The sequence below is a fragment of the Apiospora kogelbergensis genome (assembly GCF_038363985.1).
Source record: "Apiospora kogelbergensis strain CBS 113332 chromosome Unknown utg000008l_segment0_segment0, whole genome shotgun sequence".
Lineage (NCBI taxonomy): Eukaryota > Fungi > Ascomycota > Sordariomycetes > Amphisphaeriales > Apiosporaceae > Apiospora > Apiospora kogelbergensis.
Genome location: NW_027117425.1, coordinates 1,902,566 through 1,925,006, shown reverse-complemented (window position 1 = coordinate 1,925,006; position 22,441 = coordinate 1,902,566). Strand labels below are relative to the sequence as shown.

Genomic DNA, 22,441 nt, shown 5'->3' with positions numbered 1-22,441 from the left:
GTAAGTGATAGACATGGAATGCCCCTGCACGCTGCACCTTGCGTGGGCCAAGCGAACTTGTCAGGCGAAAACGGGTGTACAAAGTTGCATAATATCGCAAGGGAGGTCTTGCGAGCTGCTCGATCGAGCCCCAGGCACACCCTGGGCCCCCTTCGCAAGTGGACGCCCTAACGCCACGGCCTGCGGAATGCAACCAGGGTAGTGGGTAGTGGGTAAGGCGAAAAAACGCGCGACTACTGCGAGGGACAAACGCCGGACTCCATTTCATGACCCAAGGCTCTCGAGCTCTCGAGCCCTCTGCGCTGGTGGCGGAGGCGGCCCTGGGAAAGGAGCAATTCGGGAGACAATGCGTCCAAGAGAGCTGCAGTGACCCGGCAGCATCCAGCTAGTGCCAACGGCGAACACATGACATGACATGAGATGGATGGAGCTCGTGAGAATCGACGGGCAGCCGAGAGGGCGGACGCCTGGTATCTCGCCATAAACAACAAACGGAGACATGACGGTCGATGGAAATGGGAGTGACTTTTCGGGACCAATCCGTGCAGGGCGGGAAGAATGTGTCGGGTTCCGTTTCCCTCTTTACCTGGTCCCATTCCAGCCAGTCTGCAACAATCGACGAACCTAGACGTTCTCCCTAGTAGAGCAGCCCGAGAAAAGGGCTGTAGTCAAATGTGAGGGATGCGCTCTCCCCCTCTCTCTTTCGCCTCGGGACGGTCAGAATCGCGCTTACGCCTCAAAGTCGCCGGGCCAGATGCTTGGGTAGCGTCTAGACTTCTCTGCATACCTACTAGCTACTAGTAGACGGTATGAAAGACAGGCCCCATAGAGTTTCCTTGTTGGTACGTAGCGTTGCATTGTATCTGGGCGTCCAAGCTGGCCCCCGTTCTGGACACTAATTTTAGGTGGGAAGCTTCAAAAGCCGAGCAAGCTTCTTGCATCTGATTGTGTAAACACGGACTGGGATGGGATGGACACGACGCAACCACACAGCAAAGCATGGAACAGCAACAGCATGGTTCCCCATATGTAAAACTTGTTGTCACATTCTGTATGCAGCATGGTCAATAGCCCTTAGCCTCGGAAGCAAGTGGCTACTAACCTAAATGCAAGAGGCCGAGAACACCGAGACAATCGTCGTCACCATGCTATTTCTTCCTTGGTTTTCGAACACGCCGATTTCCAACGTGCGGGCTCCGGGGCTCTGGGGCTTAGCGACTTGGAGGCGTTGTAGGGGACGGGCACTGGACGGGGGGAGGGAAGTGGTATGCGGTCGAGCTAACAAACTATTGTACACAGAGATGCATAACGTACCTGCATCTTGGATTTGGAGAGCACAGTGGCTCTAACGCGGCTGATCGCCACAAATGCCGAATGTATCTGTATTAGTATGAAGAAGAATGTATTCGAGATCGGCATACTGCTGCGCGACCCAATTGCCCAATAGGAACGCGTCGCTGGTTCCTGCTCCGCACACAGGCAGTGCAGTGCATGCCGAACCACAGTACATGATGCATCAGGGCGGCCGCCGCCTTTTCGTCTCCCCCACCTCCCACCTCCCCATCCCCCTACTCGCGGACACACGAACTTAGTTTTCTGCCATCACTTTCGGATATGTGATGGGACAGATAGATGGTAGATGGTGGTGGTTGGTCTCGACGCACTGTGAACACGGTATATGTAGGCTGCGCATGCAGAGCCGTCTTGGGGAGGCCCACTTGAACCTCCTGGGCCGCTTGCGCCGGGAGGCTGCCGCACGACTCTGGGACAGCGGCAGACACGTCTCTTTCGAGAAATATATGGCCTGTCTGGTCGGCCGGGACAGACAACCGGGATATGATATCAGCCAGATCAGATATTGACTGCTGTTGCGCAATCGTGTTTCTGTCCACGCTGGCTGGCCCCGGATGTGAAGTAGACATGGTAGAACTAGCAATGGTGAGGGAGGAGGATGCCGTTGGAGGCGCGGGTGCAGCCCACCACAAACGAAGGCTTGTACTCCGTACGTCTTGTGTATGCACCGCCGTCACCTAACGGGATATACTGTGCTTGAATGTGGAGGATGGAAACTAGTCTGCGGGTAGTGTGTGCTACAGTTGGGCATAGGTGAGGGAGGTGGGTGTATGGGCAAGAGCTACGCGTCTCTCGGTGTGATTTAGATTTTCTGGTGAGAAGATAGGATGAGCTGGCTAGCTGGGTATCAGAGCCAGAAGAAGAAACAGACGGCTTGAAGCGCGTCTGCCTGAGGATGAAGCCGCTCCAAGCCTCTGTCCCTCTCCCGTCCTCTCCGGGACCAATTGGAGGATTTACCATCCGCTTTTGCTTTCTTTTCTGGGAAGAACCACCACCTGCATACGACTCAATAAGGTTGGACTTGGTGGGTAGAAGTGGAAGTGTATAAAAGTATACACATCTCTGTCTCTGAGAGATCCGGCGCTCCGGGCAGTGCAATTGGGCCGGCAGGGGGAGCTGGTCTAAGGTTACGTCGCAGGTGTATCCTCTCAGCTACATACATGCTAATACAGTGCACTACTTGGACTATTCTTGTTGCGGAGAACACAACGGCCTAAGGCTGCATGTGCAGATAAGTGAGGCTCTTTTAGAGCCATGCTATTCTCGTTCTCGCCTTTCTTTCCCCTTCCTTTCGGCCCAATCACGCCAGACTACGCGTAACTCTCCTGCATCCGACTTCCCTTTCCTAATGCAGCCATCTCCAAGCCAGCCTGTCGCACCACCAATATGGGCTCAAGATCCAAAGTCTCCAGCTTGTTGGTCCAGTCGTTTTCTCTCCAACTTCTAAGCCAGAGGGCCGGATAGACATGTTAAAAAATTAGACAAGAAGGAAAAATGATCGGCAGTTCACCTGAATCGGGGATTCTAGCTTCTTCCCCTCCTCCTACCGCCACATGCCTAATGCCTCGATTCCACGCATACATCGTCCTTTACTTGATCTGGGTCCATAAAACGTGGTAGCACTTCGGGCAGCACCCAACTTCTACATTTGGCATTGCGCCGTAAAACCGGTACAAGGTAAGGCATCCATCATCCAATCTTGATGAATGAGTGCCGCAGCAACTGGCGTCCATACTTTGCGGGGTGACAGTCAGAAGTGGAGGGCTTGTGTAAGGATGCAATCTGGGCAGACCTGGGCAGCTCAACTCTCATCAAGATCCCATCATGCCCCCGGCAGACAGACACAGGGACAGGGGAGGGGGCATGCATACATACCTATGTACGTACAATGTATAGCAAATCTCCACTTCAGGCCTACCTGACAGGGTGGTGGATGGGCTTCTCGTGTTACTTCCAAGGTTCTGGATATGCTTCTAGCTGAAAGTAACACAACTCTCAATTCAAGATGTTGTGCAATCAACCTTAACACCCTCATCAACCTCTTATCTCCCACGACGGTGATTCTAGAAACCGGGATGGACAGAACCAGATTGACAGCCACGTGTTCTAGTGCTCATCTAGCATACTTCTTCTCATTACACCATCTCATCTGAAAATTGCGACAAACCCTAATGTATTCGAACATGTTCCAATCGTGCATCTGGGAGGCATTGGCCACTCATTATGTAAGGCATCTCACCAGAGCCGTGTTGTGCTGCGCGCCCGGGAGAACTCTGTTCCCTCCGTTATCTTCGGACACCAATCCCGGACAGGACCTACTGATCGAACGGGCTAGCGCGCATGCAATGCAGTATGCCTATGCAGTATGCAGTATTTCCAGTAGGATTCAATATTTCTTCTCTTGGCAAGTAGTAAGTTCCGCAAAGGAGAGCATCCCAGCACAAGGCCTTACTAAATACGATGGGCCAATACATCTATGTCGGCGTCTGCAGGCTGCTTTAGCCATCGCGATAATTGTCGGGCTCGGCCCTTCGGCAGCTCCCACTCGAACAGGAAGGACAACATCCGCCGGTCGAACTACCCCGTCAGGTTCATCGTGGAGCTCCTCCTACGAACCCCAATGAGAACAACGCCCCTGAAAGCAGTCCTCCACCCCGGAGTATCTGCAGCTGTTCAGGCACGAATTTGCGTACGCAGTTTGGGCCATGTCTTATATCCCGCATTTACTATGTTGGAGTGTGGGAGCGGGGGACGGACAGGCCTACCCGCCAGACCCAAGGGTCCACTCGTCCCCTAGGTATGGCGCCGGCATGCGGTATTATTTTGTGGCAGTGAGAGCGGGCTACACTTTGTGACAGAAAAGGTCGATGTAGTACATATACCGGGAAGAGGTTGGCTATACGCCGCCGTGCCGCATGAGGACGGAGGTTTCTGTCCATGCTTATTTGCTTTGGATAGACCACAGTAAGGCAGTCAGTTAGTGAGTCCAGCTGACAAAAGTCAAAGCGCGGTTCGAAGAGACGGTGAAGGAGCAGAATACAACCAGATTTGGACAACATCCGGAATCAAGATTGATCATCAGATAGGTCTTGCGCGTGATAACTTATGCAGTCCGGAAGAAGTGAGTATTCTAGCCTGGCAAAGTAAAGGCAGTGGGTTTACTTGGCCCAGCGGTTCCAGCTCCAGACATATTGGCAACGATGCTATGAGAAGGGCGAGTCTTCTTCTCGTAGTTCGGCAAGATCACGCAGCTGAAAACTCCTGCAAGTTGGCCGGATGTCAGCGCCGGCCGCGCCTAGAACTGCAGCCATGGTGCTCACACTGAAGAGATTTCCTGTCTCCCAACAGCATGCATGACTGCAAGACAGTAGCATCTCTATATGTAGCCGACATCAGCGAATGAGCCTGGTCTCGAACCTTGCCAGCCACATGTACATAGGCAGGCCGGTCTCACAATCAGCTTGACGTGACAAGGGCTGGACAGTGGCCGGGAGGCTCTCGGGTCCAATGCTCACTCTTCCCTCCCATGAACGTTGCGGATCCTAGATAAGCTCCCGGAAGTTAATTCGCGTGACAGGCCCTTCGTCGCGTTGTGATTGGTCAGAAGTTCAAGCTCATCTTCGTGGAGGGACGGGTCGATCCTTTTTCTCTTTCTTTCTTCGTTTCGGTCCCATTCACACGCGCGATTTGTGATAGGTTCAATGAATATCCCGTATGGGTCGGGACCCGGAAGATGCCAGATGCCAGATGCCATACAAACTCACCCGACTCGTGGGAGCCGGATTCATCGGACATGAACCATAGCAGTCCCATCCCCGTGCGATTGGCCAAAAACGAGACCGGTCGTTCTCTGCTGTTGAACCCCATGAGGGTGAAAAGGGTTTGCAAACCTTGGCACACGTGAAAACCAGAAACCATGATTCCGAGCTCTCTTCTCCAAATTTGTGCAGGACTGCTTCTATCCGTGACCCTAAGACCTACCTGCATGAGCAGCTATTACCATACGACACATCGAAAATAGGTAGAGGTTGCCTGCCATATTATTCTCCTGAGAAAGGTCTCACTTTGAACCATCATTTCGGGGTCAGAATGGAAGAAAAATCTTCCATCGGACTTGTCCACAGCGGCATGCTATTGCCGTCCTCGGCCTGGCTGACTCTAGGAACTGTCAGCTCAAGCCCTCTCGACAGGATGGCGTTGGAGTCTTTGAGTCTGCACACAAGTCTGCACACAAAGGCCATTCTGCCCAAAGCAACCCCCCTGCCCTCCCCTTGCCCCTACCTCTGAGTGGACACCCGGGACCGCTCCCCTGGGTCGGTGGGACAGGGTTGACGAGCAGGGTATACGACGCTAACCAGGAAATGTTTCGTCACCAGAGTGCCAACGCAACAGCTATGATCTAATGAATGCGATCTAGAGCTCCATTTCAGCCAAGCCAAGAGCAAGAGAAGCATGAGCGCAACCAAGTTGGCGGACAAGACTGTCACGAAGCAAGAATTTGTCGAGTCTTTCCCGGGTAAATGAGATGGCCACATCAAATCACGCTTCAGCTCCGGGCTGTTTGATTTTGTCTCAGATCTTGTAGTAAGCTCCTGAGATCGAATGTCTTGTTTGATTATCTCCTCAAATCTCAATTGGCTGACTAACTCAGGACCGAAGAACTGAAGAGCAGTCGTGCAGCGGAGAGCTAATTACTTGATTACTTAACGAACCAAGGATCTCTGTAAATCAAAGACTAACTAAGTGTCGATCTGAGGCCCAATAGATCACATATCTAAATAAGGTGACAAAGTACTCCGTAGGAAGACGCAGCAAGGCAGTACGTGTAAAGGCATCGGCAAGATGCAGGTGTCGTAGAGGACCGTGCCACTGCGCTGGCGTGGTCCCGAGTCTTCTCACTCCAGACTTCCGGCTTTGGTATCCATCATCTCTCTATACTACCAAAGATTGCGCCCAAGCAGAGACCCATTGGTATATGGGTATGGTATCGGAACCTCGCCTGTCACTTGGAAAAGAATATTCGCCACACCAATCGGCAGCTCGTGAGGCCGCCGGCGCAGGTGCAAGTGCTGGCGCTGTTGCTGGCGCTGTTAGGTCGACTCTGGCATCATCGGGTCGGGCAACAGTGACAGGCGCAGCAGCAGCAGCAGCAGCAGCAGGGTTGAGTTGGGTGCGATGACAACAGCAAGAAGCTTGGAACTCCATTCAATCGTGTGCACCCATTCATTCGTTCGTTCATTCATTCATCCCATCTGTGCAGGACCGCATCTGCTTTGATGCTATCATCCAGAAACCGTCTCAGATGTCAATTGGCCTCCCCCCCGATTTATATATCAATTGACTGACCGTTTTGTCTGATTGCATGGTCGGACGCGTCTGGCTGGCCTCTTTTCCGCCCTCCACCCCAGCAGCTCCAAGCTCAAGCTCAGGTCGGTCAACCAGCCATCGGGTTTACCGCTTAACCTTTGGCAGCAACCAGCCTCCCGGATTTTTTATCAACACCAAGACGAGACACGACAAGACCCTGTCCAAGGTCCATCGACTGTCGGCGGTACACCCCGACGATAGTTCCTTGCACCTCACAATCACAACCCTCCCACACTTCCCACACTGCTGCCAACCTGTTGCAAATCCGCCGACCATCACGCTGTATTCACTTGATCGTGCTCCGCCAAGGGTGCACCTCAACCCTTCCAAAATCGCAGATGTTCGGGTTCGGGTTCATATGAACGCAACCCACACCCACCTCCTTAGGGATACACTAAGCTTTTTTGGCAACCAAATCAGCTAAGCTTGATCGACCACCCTCCTCAGTTTTTAGTTATATATTTGTGAGACAAGGACTGCAGTATCCGAGTCGTCTCATAGATTATCACCACTTGCCGTGGTGAAGCCGTCATCTTGTCTCCATCACATACGCCCGGGAGCACCTCAGCCAAGCTGACCGAACCAAATCCCCCATCCTCATTTCACGACCGTCACGACCTTCACGAGCGACCAGCACAAACCCAAATCTACCAGCGCCAGCAGCACCAGCCGAGGCTTCCTCACGCTCCGCAAACTCAAACTCCGCCCCCAACTGTGCCCGAGCAAAGTACAACACCTTCTTCGCATCATCGCGCATTACGCCGCACACCTCGCTTCACAGCAACACCAAGCCCCAAGCCCCAAGATCCATCGGCTCAGCAACCGTCGAGTGCGCGAGTCACCCTAACGCTTGGACCTCGGGGAAAGTTTGTTCTTGCTGATCAACAACAATCGCAATCAGGCCAACGGCAAACGCGTACACGGCCGCGTCCAGCCAGGAGGCAGCTCTCACAAGAACTTAGCAGCGAAGACGACGAAGACCACGAACCCTTACCGCGCGCGCCTTCGCAGTACCATCGCGACACCACCAATCCCCCAGGTCCTGACTTGCCCGATCCCCATCCAGCTGTCCGCATATCGAAGCGTACGCACAGTGCTATCTTGTATGCTCTGGAAGAAACATTGCGCGGACCGAAGGAACTAAGCAACGATTGGGTTGAAGAGCTCGCTTCAATGAGTGATTTGCTGGGAGGTGGCATTGCCACCACAAATGGCAACGGTGCCTCATCTTCGAGGCCCGTACCTGCTCGTGCTCCTCATGGCTCGCCGTCTGGTATTAGAGGTCCCCGGATGATCATGCAAGAGCGACAAGCTCGTGAAGCTGCCCGCAAGGAGGAACGAGAGCGCCAGGAGCGGGAGCACGCTGAGAATGAGGCCCACATGCTCGACGAGGCGCGGCGAAGAGATGCAGAGCGCAGAGCTGCTGCTGGCACTGGAGCTGGCTCAAGTGCCATTCCTACCGACCCGAATGTGTCACGACGGCCGGCAGGAACCACTGCGGCCAGTGGCCGTGTGCCGACTAACCCCGGCACCCGCACAGGTGATCTACCCGGTGGTGCTGAAGTGGAAACCCCACGGCGCCATCATCGAACATCATCAAACGCAGCTCCGGCGCAAGCTCCGAGCGCGCCCACTGGCGGTGCAACGGCGGGAAATGCGCCTAAGACGCAACAAGGGTCAGGGTCCGACTCCTTGACAGCTATTGGACGAGGTAGAAACTCGTTCCCGCACGCTTTCGAGCGATGGGAGACTCTCTCTGCGCATTGGGAGGGCCTGACCTCGTTCTGGATTCGACGACTGCAGCAGAACTCGGAAGAGATCAACCAAGATCCGCTTTCGCAACAACTGTCTCGCCAAGTCACAGACCTTTCGTCGGCTGGTGCCAATCTATTCCATGCCGTCGTGGAACTCCAGCGACTGCGAGCCTCTTCAGAACGCAAGTTTCAACGTTGGTTCTTTGAGACGAGGGCTGAAATGGAGCGTAACCAGGAGGTCACAGCCATGCTCGAAGCAGCGCTGGAAGAGGAGCGACGGAGTCGTGCCGATGCAGTACGTGAGGCACTCGAGAACGCCCAGGGGTCCTCTAAGGTCCAGAAACAGCTCAGCGAGATGCGTAAGGAGTTGCAGATCTCCAAGGAAGAGGCACGCCGCGCGTGGGAGGAGCTCGGCCGCCGGGAACAGGAAGAACGCGATCGCACTGCATCTCTCCAGCTCGGCCACCCAACCATCGTTGGCGGTGTTCAGGTAGTACCCATGACTCAGGGTGTAAGCCGACATAACAGCCAACGCGATCCCCAACAGTACGGCCAGGCCGACCCCAGCGATTACTCGCGAGGCCAAGCCTCTCGGCCCGACTATACCCAAGCCCCGGCTGTGCAGCCTGTAGCTGCATCTGCCGGCGAGGCCGCTTATCAACAGCCACCAGCTGTCCACCATCAGGATAGCTACGGCTCTGAAGGGACATTCAGCGAAGGTAAGTACGAGGTGGACGAACCCAACCCAGGGTACGCGCTCTATCGGAAATCCTCCTGTTAGCAACCCTTTCTTCGCGTGAATGAATTCTGACTTACGAGCAGAAGAGTTCGAAACGCCGGCAACGCAACCAGGCGTCCCCTACCCGCCTAGCAGCGGTCAGCAGCAGCCTGCATACGCTTCAGAGCCCGATTACACAGGTGCTTCTTGGGAACAGACGCCTCGGCATCACCATCCTACCCGCCTCAGCGACGTTATTGAGGAGGACGATGAGCGCAGCCGCACAAGTGCGAGCCACAGCCAAGTCAGCCGCGGATAACATGCTTGCCTTCTGGATTTTCAAGCCCTTTGACTCATAATTCTGTCTCTCGAGTCAAGTCTATCACGAATCTTTTTGGTCTTTTGGGGGAGAGGGGATGACGGGGTGTACTATGGGCAGTGTGGTCAGCAGCAAGGCTGATTTGGGTTAATATGTGGCGGAGCATGGACAACTTGCGAGACGTGTTTTGTCCTCGTGAATCAGATACCTGGACTCTGATGCCCCGACAAGTGCCTAGAACTTCTCGTCTGTACCACAAATTTGCCAATCGGACGAGAGTTTCGAGACGTGGCACGAGCAAGTTTACGAAGAAAAGATGGATGAGCGCGGATCAGGTCATTGGCAGCATCGGTCGCATTTTCGAGGCATCCAGCATTTTGGTACTTTTTTTGGTTTCCTTCTTCAGTCTTGTCGCGTCTCTATCTGTTCGTCGTTCGTCTCCCTCTGCCTCCATATAACGGCGCGTTCTCTCGGCATCGCCCTTCACCTGTTTATATTTCTTTTCGATGGGCGCGGATCATGAGCGAAGGAGGGAGTGGCACGAAGACGGAGATAAGAGTTCTGGCGACGAGATTTTGGCGAGGTCTTCTTCTCTTGATAAGGGAGACATGGCGTGTGGAGTGGTTTGCTGTTTATTCTTAATCGTCGTTCATGGGAACGAAAGAAGCAGGGATTTCGTGGTCTTTTCTTCGTCTTTCTCTTCTTTTTGGCATGGAGAAAGAAGACACATTGGTGGAGTTTGTATACAGCGGCCATACAATATCTATTTGCTCTGATGACGGGACGCTGTTGTACTTGTAAATATACAGTCTAATGCGGAGGCGAGAAAGAAAAGGGGAATCCAGCCCCCTTTGCATTCCTGAGACGGGCCATCTTGTCTTGACTATGAAAACATGCTGCGTGACCAGAGTAAGAATGAGGTAAGTCAAGAAGGTGGATGTACCGCTGTACCCGAGAGAGCTCCAGACCACGGAACTTGCCGAGGAGCTTTTTCGCCGACCAGCAGCCAACCACCATCATCAGCCCACGCCAGTCGTTGCATCATCACCAGAGCTCTCGGTCGTTGGCAATTGGAATTGGGCTCGACGACTTAGCATCCCACGGTACGTCCAAGCACATGAAATGTCGTTATCCTTCGCGCCCTCGGCCACATCCAAGATGCTGCGCTCCGTCGTGCCAAAGTGCCAGCAGCAAGCCGCCGCCGTAGCAGCCGCCCGACAGAGCTCCCGCCGCTTCCTCTCCACCACCACCACAGCCCGAACGCAACCTTGCCGCCCGACGGCAGCCGTCTCGCAAAGGTGTAACAGCGGCGCCCAGCAGCAGCAGCCGCGCCGCTACAAGCACAAGACGGTCGAGGAGGCCAAGAGCCGGTACCGGACGGGCCCCTTCTCCTGGAAGGCGGGCGCCCTCTTCGTCCTCACGGGCGGCGGCCTCGTCTGGTACTTTGAGTTCGAGAAGCAGCGCATGCAGCGCAAGCGCGTCGCCGAGGCCACCAAGGGCGTCGGCCGGCCTAAGGTGGGCGGCGACTTCGAGCTCGTCGACCAGAACGGGAAGCCGTTTTCGAGCGCCGACCTGAGGGGCCGGTATTCTCTGGTGAGTTTTGTTCTCTTATTTGGATGTGTTGTTTATGCCATTGAGACACTGCAATGCATCAACTGCATGGGATATATACAGTATGCTGACTCAAGGACTCTCTCTCTTCCCCAGGTCTACTTCGGCTTCACGCACTGCCCCGACATCTGCCCCGAGGAGCTCGACAAGATGGCGCAGATGTTCGATCTGGTGGAGGCAGAGCGGCCGGGCGCGCTGGTGCCCGTCTTCGTGACGTGCGACCCGCAGCGCGACGACCCGGCGACGCTCAAGACGTACCTGTCCGAGTTCCACCCGCGCTTCGTCGGCCTGACAGGCACCTACGAGCAGATCAAGGACATCTGCAAGGCCTACCGCGTCTACTTCAGCACCCCGCGCGACGCCAAGCCCGGCGTCGACTACCTCGTTGACCACAGCATCTACTTCTACCTCATGGACCCCGAGGGCGACTTCGTCGAGGCCCTGGGCCGCCAGCACAGCCCCGACGATGCGGCCAAGGTCATCCTGGGCCACGTGAAGGATTGGCGAGGACGGATCAAGCAGTAAACGAGGAGAACGATGAACAAGAAAAAAGGACTATGAAGATTATGGTGTGGTGGATGAACATGTAAATATTGTAACAGGGGGTGGGCACGCTCTGCTCTGCATACTGCTCTGGACATGTAGTATATAGCTTGTACAGCTCTAAATTGTACTATACAAAACTGCGAGAGAATGGCAGTGGCTCGTTCCCAAAGATTGCATCCTATGCACAATCCCGCCCTTCCTGCGTCCTCGCCTCTCACGGTTCTTGCTTATCTTCCTTGCCCTCCCGCCTCATCCTTCTCCACAAAGTGTCACCATAAACCCCGCCCGCAAGGCCAGCCACCGCCGCCCCCAGCACGGCGACGCCGTGGAACGCCGGCTTGAACAGCCCGCGCTCGAGGGCCCGCAGGTTGGAAAAGTACCGCGCCGTGCCGTAGACGATGCTGCCCGACCCCATGCCCATGAGGGTTCCCACCAGAAGCTGGGGCTTCTTTTCCTGGTCCTTCTTCTGCTCTTCGTCTTTGCCTTTGGTTGAGGTGGTGGAGGTGGTGGTGGTAGCGGGCGAGGAAGAGGTGACAGCTCTGGGCCCGTGACGTAACACCACCACGAGGTCTTCCAGGTCCAGCTGGGAGAACCGCTCCACGGCGATGCCCAGCGCGACGAAGCCGAGGCCCGTCCGCATCCAGGCCAGAAACGTCCGCTCCGAGGCCAGGTGGTCTCGGGCCACCGAGCCCGTGTTCTTGTACACGGGCGTCGCGAAGCGGGACCAGGGTAGCATGCTTGCTTGCTTGCTGCTTACGATCTGGACTAGAAGTGTACTGTGAGGCAGTGGCGCACATATGCAGAGAAAGGAGATAGAAGAGAGCTATGCCCCTCATCAAGATGAACGAAACTGGATCGGCGAATGAGTGGGAGAGGGTTTCGTCGGAATAAGCGGCTTAGAGACGATCCAGATTACATGACGATGTTCTTATCGATAAGATGGAGAACGAGCAGAGTATCACAACTGTTAGAGTCAATGGGAACGGTGGGAGAAAACGAGGTGTCGAGTTCCACCATTCTACATGACGCTTTGTATTCAAACTATAAACTACTAATTATTCTGCCTTGCTAATCTGATACCCTTTAACGGCAGGCCATAGTTCAAGCCATGATCCTCGAAACAGCGCTGATCAGCTACTTGCTAGCTCAGTAGTTAACCGTCTTAATCTTCCCCCGCAAGTCTTCAGGGAGCTCCTCCAGCTTGATAATACCCATCTGGACGCAATCACCCCAGAAGAAGTAAGCTCGATCCTGAGCATATCCGAGGTAGTCAAACTCGTCTCCGTGTCCTTCTTCTTCCTCGGGCGCCGCAGCCGAAGCAGCCGCTGCTCCCTCGGCTTCCGTTGCCTGGTTGTCATCCGTACCTGTCAGGTCAAGCCCAGGGATCTTGGCTTGCATGAGTCCCCAAGCGACCCATTGAGCACTGTTGGCGATACGCCAGACCTTGGTCTCTTCCATGAGTGCCTGAATGACCTGCTCGTTCTGGTCCTCACGGCGCCTCTCATCCTCTCTCCAACCGCCTGGCGGTACACGAGCGTCGAGCATGAAATCCACTATCGAGCTTGTCGAGCCCGGAGTTGTAGTAGAGGCGATCCCAGTGTCTGCAGGGCTATCCAAAGGAAGAAGCCTTGGTGTGCCAGCACTGGGATACTGCGGTTGGTGCTCGACATAGGCCTTGAGGAACCGGCGCTGTTCATCGGGTGTTGGGTATCGCTCTGTGTTGCATATGTGAGGAGTGTTTGCATCGTGGTAGTTGTAGGTCCATTCAGTGAAGTGATTAGCAAATTCGTGACCTCGCGTGTTGGGTCCCGCATACTCGAAGTCAATGACGATAAGCTGCTTGTGTTCATTTTGAGGCTGCATTAATGGCGATTGTTCGTCCTCGGGCCGGAGGCGAAGGATGTTCCCGTATTGCGTCTGCGCCGATTAGTATTTTCGCCTTGCCGGTGGACTTCAGGGATAAACTCACATCGTTGTGGGCAAATACAAGCTGGTCTCGCAGCGTGTTGTGGCTGTTATAGTGGTTGAAGAGCCATTTACGGTACTTTGCAATCGCCTCCTTGAACGCTGGCCATTCAGCACCGCATACAAAGCCTCGTGATTTCCATGCATCAGCGGGGCCCGGAGTTGATCCCCCCTCGCCGGCAAGAAGCTCCTTGTCGAGGAACGTAGCCACTTTCTCTACATGATCAAGCCATTGGTTCCAGTTCTTGAGTACGCTCGGGCCGCCTTCTTTCTCGTCCTCAAGCAGGTCTATTCCATCGTGCAGTTCCCTCATTCTCTTGGCAATCTTCTTGGAGGTCTCCGGTTCACGCAAATGAGCCGGCGTCAATGTGATAGCATTGAAGAACTGCTCAAACCGGCCATTCTCAAAGGTGCCAAGCAGACGAGGGCCGATCTTCTTCCGCGCCAGGCGACGCAGCATGCCAAGTTCGTTATCTCTGTCAATAATGTTCTCCACCTGCGGCCCGTATACTCGAGTAGCAGCTTCGCAGGGCGTGTCTTTCCCGGCTCCAGTTTACCAGCCATGTCTTTTGGCGGGCTGACCACATAGACGGCATTTGTAAGTGCACCGCTCAGACGTTCCACTTCGATACTGTTGCCACTGTCCAGAGGGACTCTCCTCCAGCCCTTGATTCGAAGTGTATGGGCAATGCGGATTACGTCGGTCTTGAAGGTTGCCCAAGCTCGGCGTCCCTTTTCTTCTTTGCGAGAGACGGGGGCTTTCTCATCTTCAGCAGAGAGGGCCTTACCGCCCGAGTAGCTCATGGTCTTGCTGTTGTCGAGGACGGCATCACAACTGGGGACCAAGACGTCCCCGTCATGGTATTCCGTATCGGAAGATTGAGCACGATGCAGATGGAAAGAGCGCTTCTTTTGCCTCCGAGCCAAAAGTCGCGGGCTGTGGTGAGGCATGTTATTCATACCTAATGCACTCATGCTGTCGTCTATGATTCGTTGAAGTCGGTCGAGAGAAACGTCACTCGATTGAGAGTCGATGGAATACTTCCTTTGGTGCCTACCACTTTCGACCGAGGTACTTGGCTCTTGAGGTTCGACACCTTCCGCAGAGGGTCTTCGATGCCCGATGTGGTGGTGTTTCTTCCCCTTCCGTTGCTCCTTCTTCAATCGTTCGTGTTCAAGCCATTCAGCTACCTGGCCGATAAGCTTTTCACCATAATGATCGAGGCGATGGCGATGAGAGCTGCCCTGAGGCTGGGACTGGTCCATTTCCTGGGGCTCCTGTACTGGGGACTGGTTGCTCCCGTGGCCACTGGGCAATTCCAGGCTGCTCTGGCTCAGGAGCGATGTCCTGGACGAATTTGCACCTACAATAGGCGGGCGGCCACTCAAGCGCTTGCCAACGCCGGCGGAAAACTGCTTCTTAGGATATGCTTCCTCTGAGGCTGGGGCTTCTGGTTCTGGCTCGGCGATCTGGACTGCTGCTAGATTGTCAGTACAGGTGCTCGCGGGAAATGATGCGGAAACAGGCTCAGTCGTTTCTTCTAACTGTAGAAGCTTACTCGAAACTCCTTGGATACATTGCACTTTCTCCATCTTGTGACTTGGATACAACTATGCCCAAAAGACCTGACCAATGCCACACTGTCTAGCGCCAAGACGTCCGCACATGAATTCAGAGATTGTATCGTGAGGTGGTACAGGGCAAACAGCTGCGTGTCCAGGGCAGAGATGCTGAGCCGTGCCAAGCGGGGCGAGCCAGCACTTATAACGGCGCGTGAGACGAGACATGCTCATCTTAGGACATCCATCTCCAGTGAGTGTCATGACAAGCAGGCTGCATGCACTGACACGTCGACAGGCTGTTTCACATATGCAGACAGATAAGGAGAGGGAAGTGCGGGCACCAACCTTTGAGTGATGCAGCAGACGATTGCTGTCTATCGCTATCGTCGTCCGGTTTCATGGCAGACCGTAGCGGGAGTCCGCCACCCGGGGTGGGGGTGGGAGCGGAAGAGGACATGGCTGCACGCTAAGCACTCTCACAGCTCACAGCATGAGCAATGGGTCGGCGAGGCAGGTGTTTGTTCGATGAGTCTAGGACTTTGGAGGATCAAGGTGACGTAGATAGTCGTGGGCGTCTGCAAGGGCGTACGAAAGCAACAAAGCTCTGGGATGGCGGGGTGGGTGAGGGGTATTGAATGCAGTACGATGGCGGCTGAGCTGGAGAAAGACAGACAATTTGTGGTGTATGTAGGAGCGTAGGGCATTAGGGTAGGTCGGTCGGCTGATGATGTTCGTTTGATAAGGAAGCATAGGTGAGAGGACGATAGACGGGCAGGCAGATGGATTATTTGCTTGCAGGAATAGATAATAGAGTTAGGTGTGCTTTCTTTGTATGTACACATGCATGTAGCTACATGGATAGATACATGGAATGGACCTGCCCAGCCTTGATCTGGACATGGACGGGGTAAAAGGCGGGTCGCTCGTCCCCTGCCCGAGAAGCTTGTGATCCAACATCCAAACTTCTCTGCTGCCTTCACCGATTCTTGCTCTCTCATGTCCTCGACATTCCTGTTGCTTTGGGGCACGTACGCTATGTTGTGTACTGGTAGCAGGAGGTACATGCATACATGAATGAAACCAAACGAGATCGTGGCGGCCCGCAGCCCTGGCTCTCGGTTCTGCCAGTGTGACGTAGGGTTATCTTGTCAGCCAAACCAACCAAACCAGCCAAACCAGCCCAAGCCCGAAACGGCCTTCGGTCACGGTCTAGGCCGCTTCTACCCACCCAGCCCCTGACGAAAAGCACCACCTGAGCATTCTTCGTTGGCACTATAATCACTACTAACATCGGCCTGTCTACACTCCTTCGCCCGTCGTGTTTGACTATCGATACCCTTCCTGCCTCAGTGCCCATTCTACTGCTGCTGCCACGTCATCCACCACCATGCTGGGAGGGTGTGCAGGCTCTCCGCGATCATCTGTATATACGCCAGTTCGTACCAGAACAGAGGACCAAGATGTCCCGACCGGGCTCTCAAACTCGTTTGCGCCGCGGATGTCGCTCTCGGGATTGTCGCCGATCATGTAGACGCTCCGCAGAGGCTCCAGCTTCCGAGCTTCGGTTCCCAGCATCTGCGCCCGGTGCTTGCTCAGAACCCTTTCTGCATACTCGTAGGTTTCCTTGTACGGTTTGCCGATAACGGTCCGTTGCAGCTCTGTGCCGCCCGTGATCTGTTTCCATATGCCTGCTATGGCAGCCTGGAAGGCGCCTTGGCCAAGTCGCGGGTGGTGGTACTGCGCCGCCCAGAACAAATCCGCATTCGAAAAATAAAGAGTAGGCTGGCCGTCGGTTTGCCAGCCTCCATTGGGCAAATCTGCTTTGCCATTCCTGGACGAATAAGTACCCAAAACGCCGTTCTGTGACAACAACAGATCTGAGATGATCTGGATGTCGAGCGCCCAGTCGCGAGGGTCGTTAAATACGAACATAGCGTCGATCTTGGGCTTCGGGCTGGGCAAGGGGCGCGCAGTCGCCGCGTAGAGCTCCTTCATCAAGGGTTCGAATGGCCATATTGTAGGATGCGCCATCAGAATATCCGCGGGCGTAATGACGTTCTTGAAACCGTAAGTCTCAGCAATTTTGCGCGATTTAGCGGCATCGGACCCGGTGATGAGAATGTTCTTGTCTTTGAGCCCGTCTGGGCCATGGACGAGTTCCTGGAAAGGCGTATGAGACTGAACAAAGTTCTCGGTCGAGAGCTCCACGTTCAGCTTCGAGCTCAGGTCTGCCACACGATCCTTCTCATGCTTTCCACCGCCATTCGTCAGCAGGATGAAAGGTATCTGGTGCTTTTGCAAGTACCGGAGGGTCTCCGTTGCGCCCGGGATGGGCTTTGCTACATGGAGCAAGACGCCATCGATGCTATATCTGGTATTAGCTCCAAGTCCACGCCTTTGCGCTTTTGCAGGGGAGGCCGAGTGCTTACTCGAAAGCGAACGCAAAGGGAGGTGCTTGGACCAGATCCTTCTTCTTGTAGTCGATACTATAGCTCCGGCTTGCGTTGCCGTATTTGCCCAAAAGAGACAAGCGAGCACGCGTGAACTGCGAGATGCCGGAACCGCCAAGATTATGAGCGGCTTGGGTTGTGCCAGCTCCCTTGCAGCTCGGGACGATGGAGTTGGCCAGGGAGCGGGGCCGGAGCCCGGCTGAGACGGACGAGCGCAAGAGAGAGACGCTCATGATGAAGCAGAAACGGATAGAACGACCGGCGACTATCTCAAGAAAACACAGTTACTTCAGTTGTCATGTTTTGCCGACAAATGTCGGCTTAATCAGCTACAAAGGAATGTCTGAGTGAGTGTGTAAGTGGAAGGTTAGGATGTGTATCATGCCCAAAGTCAATTGACGCGGTCAAGACTCATCAGGAGAAGAGAGAGTCCCACCCACCCCAAATAAGTCGGGGCCGTTCTCATCGGAGCATGTAAGGTCCGTCATTGATCTGGCATCTTGTTCGGCATCTCCCGTCTCTTCATCCATCGACGACTTTATCTACGCAAGTATCAACGACTAGAAGACCATATAGAGCACGTGATGCACGTCTATGATTTCCAGAGTTTCAACACTTCCGCAAGTATAGCTCTGGGTGACGGCACTTTGAGACATCATACCCGGCTAAGATCGGCCATACTGCAGCCAACCCAGCATTGAATGGCAAGCCAGCCATGTCACTGGGTCTCGATATCTATAAACAAAAACCACAAGACGATATGGAGCTTAGAACAGTCAAAAACCATGCGCATTCACTATCAAAGACACACACACGATTGAACAATCGTGATGTAGATACTCATATTCATAGGCGTAAAGACTTATCGACCACAGCGACACGCCAACGATAAGCGATAGTGGCGTTATTGTCATGTGGCGCCGAGTGGCTGAATAATCTCCTGCCTGTGCATCTCATTTCAGAGCCACTGTTGTTGATATCTCATTAACCAGACAAACCTTCAGGTGGCCCAAAACTTGATCTTGCATTGTTGAAATACCGGATTTTGAGATTTGCCCTGGTATACTTATTGATAAACCAAGCCGTTGTGATTCCCGCTATCTGAGCCCCAGGATATGCGCAGTCATCATAAACAGCACACGCCCCTTGTTGTTGTTGTCGCTGCGTGAGTTGAACAAACGAAGGCGGATATATCGAATCGATTGAAGCTTGTTGGCTTCAGTTGCTCGCCGGTTCAGGATTGCTGGGATCCTGCACGGGCATGTGCATGAACAAAGATGGCGGGGCCCGATAGCCTGGAGAGCGAAGGGGATGTGCAGATGGGAGACGCAGACTCTGGTGTGGGCAGCAGTAGCCTGGGGAACGGCGACGGCGATGCAACTATCCTGAATTCGGTTGAGCAACCAAGCAATTCCAACCATGCAAATTCGGGCTTTGAGGTGAAACCCGACCCAGAAGAGGACGACGTCCAACCACCTTCTTCATCCCCAACACAATCCAAGATGGGCAGCAAATCAGTGCCTAAGAAGAAGGGCACTGCCGCCGCCAAAAAGGTGCCCAAGAAGACGAGAAAAGCAAGAGCCAAGGCTGCAAAGAAGGCTGCCGCTGCCAAGTCTGGTACCGTCGTCCCGGACGACGACGACGAGAGCTCGGATGACGAGATCGACAACGGTCCTTACTGCATCTGCCGTGGCCCCGACGACCACAGGTGGATGATAAGCTGCGATGCATGTGAGGATTGGTTTCACGGCGAGTGTATCAACCTCGACAAGGAGCTGGGCGAGAAGCTTATCGAGCGCTTCGTCTGTCCTAACTGCACCGACGGGGATCTCAATTACACAAAGTACAAGAAGACCTGCTCCCTGAGCGGCTGCACAGACCCCGCGCGTCTGTACGGCAAGAAGGACCGCTCTGTATTTTGCTCCAACGAGCACTGCGATGCCTGGTGGAACCTAATGATTCGTACCTTGCCCAAGAAGAACGCCACTATCGAGGCGGCAGAGATGCTTACGCAGGAGGATTTCATGGGCTTGCTTGCGTCTACTGCAAACCAGGGCGAGTGGAAGCTGGGGGAGAACCCTTTTGGTGCGTTTAGACAATTGCCCTATCACGATGATATACATTTACGGCTAATGTATCTTGACGGACCGTACTCTGTACTGACACATGACATGGCACAGGCAATATCGAGGGTTTCTGGGCAAACGGCCTACCTACACGTCCTGACGTCCTAAGTGACGAGGAGCTGGCCTTTCTGCAAACCTCGGCAGCCGAGCGTCTTGCGCTAGGCAACGAGATCGTCCAGTACAAGAAGATGATGCAGCTCATAGACTGGGCCAACCAGCGCCGACAGGCTGCCATCGAGCAGGGCAAGTTCACCAAGGACAGCTGCGGTTACGACCACCGCCTCGACGTCGTCTCGGTACGCCACGCCTTCGCGGCCTGGGTCGAGACGCCTGAGGGACAGGCCACGTTCACAGCGGGTAAGCTGGACACGCCGATTGCCACGGGCGACGAGGACACTGCGAGCGACGCGGCCACGCGCGCCATGTGCGAGAAGAAACGGTGCAAGGCGCACAATGGATGGTATAAGTTACTCATGAGCGCCGTGCGGAACCAGATTAAAGAGACGGCTACGGCGGCCGCCGACAAGCTCGAGGCGGAGGACTCGCTGCGGCAGGAGGCGGAGTCGCGATACGAGAGACGCCAGGTCGAAAACAATTGGGTGGAAGTCATCAGTGAGGAGTGATCACATGCCTCACGTATCGGCGGCCTCTTGAGACCTACATATCGTGTTTTGAGACCGGAGAGTGAGTTGGGCGGATGGATCGTTGGATTTTGGCAGCATACTATATGCCATACTCACCACGATGACGTGTGGATGAGTTGGTAGCTGATATTGCTTTGCAAAAAGGAGTTGCCTTAGCATTGCTAATCCCCGGGGGGGCATCAGGTTGATGTATACAAATATGGCCAATGGGAACCCATCGTCAGTGATATTGAATTGCATTTGCCGGCGCATCTTGACTACCATAGCCTATTAAGGTTCCCCTATTCATCCCAAAAAGCTAGCTTGCCTGCGGTAGAGCTGAGCATATGCCGCCGCTGCTTTGCTTGCTGGTTGTGCTAAAAGCCCCCCATTCACCGGCCGGGCGTGGGGATCTTGGAAAAGAGGATCGAACCGATCAGATCAGGGGTGTCCATCCGTCACCTTTACGAGTTCGACCTTGATGCCTACTGCATCCTATCATCGTAGCGGCATCATACTACTGCAGACGGCTGCAGCCCCGCCCCCCAGTCTAAACCCCTCCCCCCTTACTGGGAACTAACATTTGCATGCCCTAGACAGGAAGTGATATATGATACGGATCGATACGGGGAGATTACGGACCCCGGGATTGAGGCCGATCTTCCTGCGGACGCTAGAACCATGAGGGGGAGAGGAAGGTTTCGTTCGACATGATGCTAGTGATGTGTACGTTGGTGAGGCTGGGGAAGGTGGTTGTTCGTGTTGCGTACATATCTGAGATACACAAGCACGACGAGGGGTGTGGACATCAAGTCCATCCATTCTCGCGGGGACCTAGCCGGCAGCTTCGCATGTTTCAAGCAAAGTCACCACACGCGCCGACGCAAGTCCATCAATATCATATGCAAGGTAGCTGCCGCAGCTCCTCTGACAGACCATTCATGGCACAGTGACAGCAAGAAGCAGCTCTTACTCGGAACTACTTCCCTTCCAATGGCACGTCGGACTGACAAAAAGCAGTATTCTATTTCTGTCCAGGACAGGAACACTTGGTAACGGCAGCCAAAACCTGGAATACCCGAGTCGTGGGTTCAGTCAAGTGATACGTACAATGCACCAATGTGGGAGGAGATAGATGGACAGCAGGCATCTTTCTGGGCATTCTCAATCCGGCACCCAGGCAGAACCCCAGGATGGTAGGTAATGCTGCGTCTGATTATGATGGATCAATATGTGGTGCCAACTGGCAAACTCAGATGCGCCCTCCCTCCCAAAAGACAGACAGAGTTAGTTGGAGCCAGTCATGGCAGGTGATGATTGAACATCACACTATGAATGGACGCATCCGTGATCACCAAGAGTCTCTCTCCACCTTCGGATGCATGAATTGGCTTCCGGGGAAGCCAACCGGGGGCACTCTGCCAGGTAGTTCTTCATAGAAGTGTCTACTTACTGTGGGAAGGAAGTACACGCTTCTTCTTCCTCCTACGTAAAGATCAAGGTATGGGGGAGTAAGATGATTTTGATACGATCGACCATAATTAATCTAATGCCAGCAGTCTTCCTTTCGTCATCGTCCCATCTCTTCGTCCACCGCAGGGCATGGCATGGGATGTATTGACAGTCCAGAACCTGGACCTTCACCAGCCTACCAGCTCCATATGTCCATATGGTATGAATGCAGAGAGATTTGACGTTACATTGGTTCCAGTCCGATCTTAAGGCGGGATCGGGTTAGGGGTTGAGTCCGGGTCTGGTCTCGGCGAGCCAGTTGGCTGGGCTGGGCAACCTCCCCTTCGATCATCCAATGATTTGCAACGGCCCTGCTACATAGGATGGCTACCCTATTGCCAATTCCTGTCGATGTCAATATCGCGGAGGCAGGGCTTTTTGGGATCTTGAGTGGGCCACCGGTCAGGGAGAGGGAGCCGGAAATCATGGGAGGAGGATATTGAACGAGGGTTTTGGGCTTACGCCAGTCCTGCAATGTATGAAACGTCCAGCACCGCTAGCTACCGTTGGACCTTGTCTCCGGCTGACTGGCTG

General features: G+C 54.3%; 6 protein-coding genes across 6 annotated transcripts; 3 read left to right on the top strand and 3 right to left on the bottom strand.

Annotated features, from left to right (window-relative positions):
• Positions 1 to 7,058: 7,058 nt before the first annotated feature.
• PG998_012568 (uncharacterized protein) lies at positions 7,059 to 9,511 on the top strand (the record flags this gene model as incomplete). Its single annotated transcript, XM_066879384.1, has 3 exons — positions 7,059 to 7,072; positions 7,281 to 9,193; positions 9,297 to 9,511. 3 exons carry the CDS (start codon positions 7,059 to 7,061, stop codon positions 9,509 to 9,511), a joined length of 2,142 nt encoding a protein of 713 aa, XP_066725768.1.
• Positions 9,512 to 10,669: 1,158 nt separating this feature from the next.
• Positions 10,670 to 11,647, top strand: PG998_012567 (SCO1 protein; the record flags this gene model as incomplete). Its single annotated transcript, XM_066879383.1, has 2 exons — positions 10,670 to 11,104; positions 11,219 to 11,647. The coding sequence occupies 2 exons, from the start codon at positions 10,670 to 10,672 to the stop codon at positions 11,645 to 11,647; spliced, it is 864 nt and encodes a 287-aa protein (XP_066725767.1).
• Positions 11,648 to 11,882: 235 nt separating this feature from the next.
• Positions 11,883 to 12,404, bottom strand: PG998_012566 (uncharacterized protein; the record flags this gene model as incomplete). Its single annotated transcript, XM_066879382.1, has 1 exon — positions 11,883 to 12,404. One exon carries the CDS (start codon positions 12,402 to 12,404, stop codon positions 11,883 to 11,885), a length of 522 nt encoding a protein of 173 aa, XP_066725766.1.
• A 410-nt stretch (positions 12,405 to 12,814) lies between these two features.
• Positions 12,815 to 15,226, bottom strand: PG998_012565 (uncharacterized protein; the record flags this gene model as incomplete). Its single annotated transcript, XM_066879381.1, has 4 exons — positions 12,815 to 13,585; positions 13,638 to 14,129; positions 14,216 to 15,111; positions 15,193 to 15,226. The coding sequence occupies 4 exons, from the start codon at positions 15,224 to 15,226 to the stop codon at positions 12,815 to 12,817; spliced, it is 2,193 nt and encodes a 730-aa protein (XP_066725765.1).
• Positions 15,227 to 16,522: 1,296 nt separating this feature from the next.
• Positions 16,523 to 17,879, bottom strand: PG998_012564 (HAD-superfamily subfamily IIA hydrolase; the record flags this gene model as incomplete). Its single annotated transcript, XM_066879380.1, has 2 exons — positions 16,523 to 17,561; positions 17,626 to 17,879. 2 exons carry the CDS (start codon positions 17,877 to 17,879, stop codon positions 16,523 to 16,525), a joined length of 1,293 nt encoding a protein of 430 aa, XP_066725764.1.
• Positions 17,880 to 18,923: 1,044 nt separating this feature from the next.
• PG998_012563 (uncharacterized protein) lies at positions 18,924 to 20,395 on the top strand (the record flags this gene model as incomplete). The annotated part of the gene is made up of 2 exons (XM_066879379.1): positions 18,924 to 19,731; positions 19,827 to 20,395. The coding sequence occupies 2 exons, from the start codon at positions 18,924 to 18,926 to the stop codon at positions 20,393 to 20,395; spliced, it is 1,377 nt and encodes a 458-aa protein (XP_066725763.1).
• Between the last annotated feature and the right edge of the window lie 2,046 nt (positions 20,396 to 22,441).